The sequence below is a fragment of the Myotis brandtii genome, unplaced genomic scaffold (genome assembly GCF_000412655.1).
Source record: "Myotis brandtii unplaced genomic scaffold, ASM41265v1 scaffold8, whole genome shotgun sequence".
In the NCBI taxonomy this organism is placed as follows: domain Eukaryota; kingdom Metazoa; phylum Chordata; class Mammalia; order Chiroptera; family Vespertilionidae; genus Myotis; species Myotis brandtii.
In genome coordinates, this window is record NW_005371219.1 from 5,620,295 (window position 1) to 5,630,205 (window position 9,911).

At 37.3% G+C, this 9,911-nt stretch overlaps 1 protein-coding gene across 1 annotated transcript; it reads right to left on the reverse strand.

Moving 5' to 3' along the window:
* Positions 1-248: 248 nt before the first annotated feature.
* On the reverse strand, positions 249-9,612 carry WISP3 (WNT1 inducible signaling pathway protein 3). Its single transcript, XM_014531271.1, has 4 exons — positions 9,312-9,612; positions 5,602-5,844; positions 1,807-2,000; positions 249-591 (listed from the first exon to the last, which is right to left on the reverse strand). The coding sequence occupies exons 1-4, from the start codon at positions 9,610-9,612 to the stop codon at positions 310-312; spliced, it is 1,020 nt and encodes a 339-aa protein (XP_014386757.1). The 3' UTR covers positions 249-309.
* Between the last annotated feature and the right edge of the window lie 299 nt (positions 9,613-9,911).

The following is a 9,911-nucleotide window of genomic DNA, read 5'->3' on the forward strand; positions in this document are numbered from 1 at the left end:
TAATTTGCATACTCATCCTGATTGGCTGGTGGGTGTAGCAGAGTAACACCAATTTGCATGTTTCTCTTTTATTAGTGCAGATAAGATACATTTTAAAGTAAGTTCAATTTTAAGACTTTCAAATTCTACATATCTTTGTAGGAGAACCTTTTTAAAAGCTCCTAATGCCTTAAATACAGTCAAATGAGAATAGGCATTCTTACTATTTTAAACCAATAAGGTCATTTTGCCACCTTTTTAAAACCATTCTAACGTTTTGATGTAATGACATGATTGACTAACCTTGAGTTTTCCCCCATGTGCTTGGCTTTAGAGAATCTTGAGCTCAGAAAATATATCTCCAGAATCTCTGCAGTTTCTCTGACATACACAAGATGTGACCCACAGCATCTTCCATTTAAATGACCCTTCATTTGGGCAATCAAATTGAATGGTAATCATCTTAGACTTATTAGGAACACAGCATCTCTTATCCATGCATAGTCCACAGAAAGTGGGTTTATAACTCTGGGTGCTTGAACATCCAGAAAGGACGAATTTTTCAGCTTTGAAGAGTTGGAAAGTAGGTTGGCACGTTTTTCCTTTGGGGATCTAAAAATATACATAACATTAAGAAGTCATTTTTAAAATTTGATTATAATAGTTTAGAGAAGTGATTCTACATAGAACATTTTATAACATAAACACACAGACACAAATTATTTCCAGGACATTAATAGTTGCTATTTAGTAACTTTCAGCACTCTCTTTTCTACATTTAAAACCCCTCTCAACAGAAGTCTGTCTGTCTCCCTGTTCTTGCTCCATCGTGTTATAGGACCCACTTCCCAATGATTTTTGCTATCTTTTTTACCTAGTTCCAGAATTAATGAAAATTTCTCTATTTTGTTTACTATCAAGAGCCATGTCTTATTAAATGTTTATTTACCTACAAATTAACAAATTCCCTTACACAGCTCAGACAGTTTTCAGTGGATGAATAGGTGAATAAATACCTTAATCTCTTTAAAATTGAGTTAACTTTTTTTTTATCCTCACTGGAGGATATTTTTCGATTGATTTTTAAGAAAGTGAAGAGGGAGGGAAAGACAGAGAAATATTGATATGAGAGAAACATCGTTTGGTTGCCTCCTGCATGTGCCCTAACCAGGGCCCTGGCCAAGTTGTTAATTTCTAATAGGGAATAACTTGGGGATGAGAAGGGTGTTGTGCATTTCTAAAAATGATGGTCATCCTGTATAATTCTAGAAGTAGTACCAACTCTAGTTATACCAAACAATCTTAGAGTATTTTATCATCATTTGGCAAGTTTACTATCTAAACACAGAGCATTTTGGAAATGGTATGGTTCTCCCTCCATGTTGATAATATATAACTAACAACAGAACTTCTCTGATGTCAATAATACCTGTTTTCATAATTAACAACCAAAATCTTCTATCCATTGCTTTGATAAAATTAATATTTTAAAAAAGAAGTTAGAATCTAAAAATAGTCTACTCTTAAATAAAACAACATATGTGGTGAGGTACCGCAGTAGTTCATGCTGACCATGACCCACACTATTAGGCTGTAAGAGTTCCTAACAGATTAATGTTACCTTTGCTTGATATAAAATTTCCCCCACAAAGTACAGTTAGAGTAATATCTGCTTTCCACTAAGACAGTTTGACTTTTAATAGTCATACTAAAGTGATTTTATTTTTATGAGAACCAAACACCATCCATCCCTTCAAAACTCACATACATGCACACATAGTCTTTTAATATTAAATTATAATGAAGTTAAGTCTAATTAAACTTTACCTGTACTGTCTTTAATATATTACTGTCACAAGGCTGAATATAGCACAGTCTTTTCTCTGTTCTCAGTTGGCACTTGTTATTTTCATTGGTTACCCTGTTAGAAATTCCCATCCCACATGTTCTGGAGCAAGGGGTCCACTTTGTAGCTTGAATAAGACATTTTCTTTTCCAAATAAGTGGGAGATTCCTATAAGCTAGAATAAAGGAGAAAGTGCATGTGTATGCATGTATATGTACTCATGTAGATATATAATTTTAATCATTTTAAGCTAGTAATAGTTAATAGATCTGAACCTTTATTTTTATATAAAATAACTCAATAAAATAAGCTTATGGTCTAGTCATCATTCCCCACTCCCCAAATTACTTTTGAATCAAGTCTTACAGTCCACACTTCCATTACTTGCTCTGTGGACTGTGGACTGCTGGGGTTGGTGAAGGATTTCAAGACGGCTGGGTGAAAACTTGCTCTAAAAACCATTGACTGGGTAGCTTTAGGGGAAATCATACCCTGAAACCAGAAAACCATTGCTAACACCCTGAAATCCTGGAATGAGACCCTCACCTCCAGGTTGGCTACTCTCCCTGAGAAACCACCTGCAATCGACTAGGCTTACTACAAGGCCAATGTAGCAAAGGCCGGCTTAGTAGATGATGCTGAGAAGAAGTTTAATGTCCTGAAGGTTCCTGTGCCAGAGGATAAGTACAGTGCCCTGGTGGATGCTGAAGAAAAAGCAGATGTGAAAAGTTGTGCTGAGTTTGTCTCTCTCAAAGACCAGGATTGAGCAATTCAAGAAAGAGCTGGAAAAGATGAAGGACATAATTCCATTTGACCAGATGACCATCGAGGATTTGAATGAAGTCTTCCCGGCAACCAAATTAGACAAAAAGAAGTATCCCTACTAGCCTCACAAGCCAATTGAGATTTATAAACTTGAGTCTGAGAGGAAGCTCTGGTCCTTGTATTATAAACTCTGGACATTAAAAATAATCATATAAAAAATAAAAAAGTCTTATAGTCCAACTTCTTGGGAGGAATAAAATTCTTTATCTTTGAAAACACAATAGATATACCCATTTGCTTCTTTCTTCCTGCCCATCTTCTGAGTACTAAAGCTTATGTTCTGATAGATATCTTGCCTTTTTCCTGGTTCTGGCCTCATGCTTGATATTTCCAATAACATTAGTAGGATTAGGGAATTTAAGATATCAATTAGAATGATGTGGTTTTAATGTTAAATTTCATATGTTAAAATCTAAAACACAAAAGTTATATTTGAGACTTAAACTATCAGTAAAACCAGTGAATTTTTCCCCTCCACTTTAGTCTTTTAGAAAATACATTATACTGAAATAATCTAAATACACATATGCTATGTGTAAGCTATTTATTCATTCATTCCCTGTAGTATCAGGTCCATAGTATTCTCTCTATTGCCTAACCATTTCAAATCACGTATAGGAAGACATGGAGAATGAATGGATTGATGGATGGGTGGGTGTGTGGGTAGATAGATGGACCCCCCTCCACTGCCTGCTCCTTAGGAGAAACAAAAGGAGGGGAAGAGGGTAAATAATGAGACTATAAAGAGGGCATAATATTCTTCCATCTCCTTGTAAATCCATTGGGAGCTTCTTGTTCTGTTCATGAATGAGTCTGGCCCTTGGTTAATTTTAAGCAAACTACAGGTTGGTTTATTGTCTCAAAGCATTTCCCGAAGGTTAATATGCATCCTAAAATGGATGTTTTGGGAATAAGGTTGTTGTGATGTGAGTTTGCAGTTGAACACTGCAAAATTCTGGCTACATTACTTCAAAATGTCAATTTAAACTTGAAAAAGACCCCCAAAAATGCCTTCTTGATAGGGAATATCAGTCACTGAAGTATGTACTATCTTTGAGTAAAATGATACTTTGATACTATTTTCAGTGTTATTATAATAGGATCTTGCAATTGCACATAGAACTGAGGGAGAAGAAGCAGAAATATGAAGATACCTGGAAGGTAGACAACAGTTTAAAGACCTCAATGCAGGAAGCAGATTAAAAGCCTGGCACGCATCTGCAATAAATAAAGGTAGGTTAGAGAGTTGTATTTCTAATAACCCCACTTAAAGTTAAGCAAAGAACTGCAGTTCAGGAATTTGCTTGACATTCATTAAAAAGCAAGAAGAGATTTTTAAAGTCAAAGTTTAGTGTTGGAGAGCAGTAAGAAAAGCATGGGGGCATTATGTCATTGCATGCTTCGTACTGACCAAGCAAGCTAGATTCTAACCATTTGGAATTAACTGTGCATATAAATTACTATCACAAATATATCTTAAAGTGAGTGTTTGTCACTGTGCTTAATTTTAAAAGCCAAACTCCTGTTTGGGCCCGTACGTATAGTTTCACAGTTAAGCAAAGGAGAGATATTAGATTGAATATATACTTCCTTTGAAACATATCTAGGTCCAACACTCAATTACCACAGAGATTTTCTCAGGGTTTGGTTTTGTTTTGCTGTTGCATCAAAGCACCAATCACTAAGAATGACCATCTGACACCTCCAACCGGGTACCCAGTGAATCCACCCTCACGCTACAAATGAGACCAACTTGAACTACATCCAAAAGTCTCCATTTGTGGCAAACTGCTTCTCTAAGGTGTTCTCTCTCACCAAAGAGATTCTAAGGACTTATACTGATTCACTCAGATTCAATGCAGAAAACCAACTGTTCTTGTACATCCTGGAAAAAAGAATAATTTGGCTTATATTTTTAGAGCATTAGCAGTGGCATGCTGTTAGCTGAATAACTATGCATGGTAAATGCAAATTCACTACAACCTGTTAAATTTTTTTCAAGTTTAATGGGCATAATTGAAATCCCTGAAGATGGTCTTTTCATATAGCTTTTAAATTTCTAAAACTCATTTCACATGATAAAGTGAACTTGGGAGTTTTCAGCATACGTATTCTGTATTTCCTTGGCTCCTTTCATTCCCTAAGCTCTAAATTTCAAGAAAAAGGCATTGATTTCTGGATGAAAACACAGATGTGAATAATAAGGCATCAGCTTTGCACTTTTTAAGTCCTTCCTTGTCTGTGCTTCATATGCTGGCATTTTTAAAATTCCTGTCCCCAAAACACCCTGGCACTGACAAAGATGCTAACTCAGAGCAGACCAGAATACAAAGTTTATGAGCATACTGACTAAATGGCCAGGTGTTCAAGATGAGAAACAAAGAATCTCATTACATGTTCCTGACTACATACGTACCTGGGCAGCCTACTTAAGAATGCCTAGGATAAGTTTATATCAGCAGTTTTCTATTTCTAGAAATAATATTTATAAATTCAATGCATGTCCTCAAATATTTTTAAGCAGTATCTTTCCATTTCTGCTTTTATCATATAGAAAAGTCACCTTTGAAAGTTTTTGATTCTGAATAGTTCACACTTCTTGGCTGTAGTATAACAATACAAATAAAAGTTTTTCCAGGGTACCTGTGAACTACATTTGGCCAATCCTCCTGAGAAGAAGTTGAGTGGGAATAAGCAGAGTAGGAATTTTCCTGACCTAGTAGGGTTTTTAAAAACAAATATTTTACTGGAAAAAAAATGAAAACATTACCAAGTTTCCTTTTCAGATACTTAAGACTATACCTTCCTAAAACAGACTAAGAGGGCACACTCAAACTAAATCTCACACTGACCACCAGTCAGGAAGTGCCTATGCAGCACCTATGGTGCATAGAAGGACCATGAAGTAAACCTCAAGAAGCAGACATGAAACCACTTCTACTTATGAGCACCTGGCATTGTTTTGTAGGCTGTTGAGAGCTGCTGTTGCAATGGTCCCAGGCCACAGTTTGGTTGATCAGACTTCTTTCCACCTTTAGCCCCAGAGCAGTGACTGTCAGCCAGCTTTGGTATGAACAAAGGGGTGCATCCAATGGCCCCACTCACACAGAGGCAGCTAAACAGGGGGTTGGGCTGAAACACTTGGCCATTATGATAATGTACCCTGTTGAACTCGCATCCCACAGCCACAAGGTCTGAAAAGAGAAAAAAGCAGAATCACCAAAGAAGCCATCACTGATAGCCTAGCCCTCCCCTTATAAGCCACAGAAGAAACAGGTATCTCCTTAACAAAGTGCCATTCTCGATTTCTTAGGCCCCATCTGGAACCTCTTTCACAGAACATCTGGAGAAGGTGAAAAATGAGACATTAGCAGTACATTGTAGGCTAGCAACCTCAATGGTCACTTCCGGAACTCAGACCCAGGCACAGGCCCTGGTCTAGAGTGCGGTTAATAAAAAATCACTTTGAGTACAGCAGTGAGATAAAGATTGTAAATTTGAGAGATGGGCTGGGGGCTGGGGGCTGAGGTTTCCCCAGATGTCCAACAATAGGCTGGGATATATTCTTAGTAAGTTAAGATGTGAATGGCTGAAGAGTAAATTTGAGAGATGGGCTGAGGGCTGGTGAGACTGAGGTTTCCTCAGATGTCCAACAATAGGCTAGGATATATTCTTAGTAAGTTAAGATGTGAATGGCTGAAAAAATTATAATCTATTTAACTACAGTACTGCATGGTAACTGATTTTTGTCTTAAGAGAACTAGAGGAAACTTTCACTTCCTCTGAGCAGGATCCCTGACCTCGGTCAGCAGTTTTCCAAGTGTGGCCACTGACTCCTGGGCAGGGCCTGAGGCCCTTTCAGAGAATCTGCAGGTCAGAAACTGTTTTCACTGTATTGATATTTGCACTGATGGTGCGAAAGCAATGGTGGCTAAAACTGCTGTTGGCATCTAAAACAGCATGAATCAAACTGTACAGGTTAATCACTGTATTTTTCCTTGCTGTGCACTTGTATATAAATGTACTATAACAAAAAAGCTAGTTTTACTTAAGAATGCCCTTAGTGATACAGTAAAAAGTAAAAATGTTATTAAATCTTAACCATCAAATAAATATTTTTAATATTCCTTGGGACAAAATGGAAAGTATACACAGAGCATCTCTGTAGGGATTGCACCGAAGTACAACAGTTACCTTAGGAAAAGCACCTATGCTGCTGTTTGAGTTGTAGGTCAAACTACCCATGTTTTTTAGTGGGAATTTCACCTAAAGGAATGACTGACAGGTAAGCCATGCTTATTCAGACTGGGTATTTGGCTGACATTTTCTTGAAAACCAACAAAATAAGGCTGTAACTTCAAACAAAACAACTGACAGTATTTATTGCCAATGATAGAATTCAAGCTTTCAAGCAAAAAATTAGAATGTTGGAAAATTTGTATCCACCTCTGAGAACTTCATAGCTACTCAATATATAGACTTTTCTGACAGAATTAGGATTAATTAATGTGATTTTAAAAAATATTATATAATTATGTGTATCATTTGGAACTTCTACATAACCCATTGTTCCAAACTATTTTCCAAATAACCAATTCCAAGTAGGTTTTGGATGGACCAATGTATTTTAATGTCACAGAGTTTGACATTGATGTGATTCAATGATATGGTTTTAGACTCCATGATGCAGCTAATTTTTAAGAAACTACCACTTCTCAAGTGTTAATATAATATCAAAAAAGAATATTCACAATTATCGGAAAAGTCTGTTAAAATATTCCTTCCTTTTCCAATAATATATCTCTGTGAAGCTAGATTCCCTTCATATATTTCAACCAAAACATCATCGAGCAATAGATTGAAAGTAGAAACAGATGGGAGAATCTAGCTATCTTCTGTTAAGCTATACACTAGATTTGCAAAAATGTAAAACAGTCCCATTCTTCTCACTCTATTTTCCTTTGTTTTAGAACATAAATTTTTTCATAACTGATATGTTATTCCTATGAATTTACAATGATTTTGTTATTTTAAAACAAATTAGCAAATAGTTTTAAATTTCTCATCTATTAAATACCAATAGAGATAACTCAAACAAAAGCTCTTTGGGTCCTCATTAATTTCTAAGAATCAAGGGGCCCTTGGACCAAAAAGTTTAAAAAATATTTATCCATATCATCAGCCAGCAAATTTTCTGTAAAGGGCCAAATCGTAACTATCTTAGTCTTTACAGACCATTCAGCCTCTGTCACCACTACTGGATCCTGCCATTGTAAAGCAGCCATAGACTATATGTAGCTCAGTAGGTGTGGCTGAGTTCCAACATAACATTCTGTGTAAAATCAGGGGAGGGCCATGATTTGGCCACAGAGCCATAGTTCGTGAGCGCAGTTATAGATCACCCCGCCCTCAACCTTGGGTCTAAGCTGTGTTAAAATATCATCACAGTATCTGAAATTATTTGTGGAAAGATCTGTCTGACACAATATACTTTGACTCTGTGAGGGAAGGGCCTGTATCTTTTATAACCCCCTGTTTTGTCCCTAGTTGCTGGTCACTGTTTGTTGCCCAGCACTGTTTGGAAGAAGGGGGTGTCCTGAATGCCAGAGTCTGATAGGTCATGGTTTCTCTGTCAAATTTCCATGAATAATAACTAACATTTTTTAGAGTCTACTGTATACCAGATATTGGGCCAGGTGTTTAGGGTTTTATGTCCATTATTTTCATTTGATCTTCCTAGCAAGTCTATGAGATAGGAGGTACATATGATGTAACTGAAGCACAAAGAGGTTAAACAACATGATCAAGGTCACCCAGCAGATAGAGCCTAGAATTTGAACCCAGAGCCTGCATCTTAACCAATATAATATAGTGCCGACAGGGGTATCAGGCTATCAGACCTGCATGGGTCTACACATTCATCTCAACTCCAAAGATGTACTCTTATTACATGCTCATGACCAAACTTCTAGGACTTATTTGTTTCCCACTTGGACTTTTCTACAGAGTGACTAAACCGCCCAGATAACATGAGCATTTCTCTTCCCTTAGAAATCTGATTCCTTAATCCTAAGTAAGTCAGCATCCTGAATCATTGTCAAGATGTTGTAGGTTTAGATGGTCTCAATCAGACTCCAGAGCTAAGACCCATAAAGCTGAGGGTCAGGTTGTGATTTGGGGTGAAAGTATCTCTCTCTCTTCAGTAAAAAGTACAGTAACTTGATGGTTAGTTGGGAAGGCTGAGATTAAAGCAGTATGTCTGAATACCAGATATACATCCTTACATTTTAAGCAAGATTACTTTTCAGTTATAGAAAAGGCTGAATTCAGATTGCTTTTGACAATATTAACAAAAGCTGTTATTTTGTGGCACTTTAAGAAATCAGACTCAATTTCTTATATTTTAATCATTAAAAGCAATTATTTTGAGAAGAACTGTGAGATCACTTTAAATGCAGTTAAAATAACAGGTTTCTGAATGTGTGTAAACATCTGTTAATTTCACGTGGTGTCTAATATGACAAAGCCAGTCCCCTTAGTGTGTGAAAATTAAAGCCGCCTTATAGTTAGCCAAACTAAGCTAATTATCCCAAATTAACAGTTGCAGGAAAAATATCCTGTCTAGACTCAACCTCTCCCAGCAGGTCCAGAAGACACTTACATGCACACACTCCGGTCTCGTACCTAGGCCTGTCTGCTGAGTAGTCACAGTACAGTCCTTTGTGTGGATCGCAGAGGTCAGCTTCATTGCAGATGTCCCCTGGTTGCTTGGCACAGATTTTACAGCATCCACAGCCATCCCTCACCAAGCTCACTCCAGGAGGGCAACTGGGCTTCTGCGGACATCTACAGGGCCAGTGACAGACCTGCTTACGATGCTGCACTTCTGATGCTTCTCCAGGCCTTCCTTCAGGAGTCACATCTAATGGCCCGGTGCCCTGTGCCCTGCAGCAGAACTTCATTTGATAATAAAGGTGATGTTAGAAATGATTTCTCAAACTAATTCCGGAGGTTTAATAGAAATAGATTTCCCTCAAACTGATAGAATACAGTGTGCCGAGTTATAATAATATCTATGAGTATTTGACACAATCACTCTCAGCTTAAACTTTTCTTCACTCAGCTGCCAAAACATCACTTTCTTGCTCCTCCTTTCTCACTGATGGCTTCTTCTCAGTCTCCTTTGCTGGTTTCTTCTCATCCTCATTTCTAAATATTGCTACCCCCGCAGTTAAGACCTATCTTCTCTCGCTATATCTCA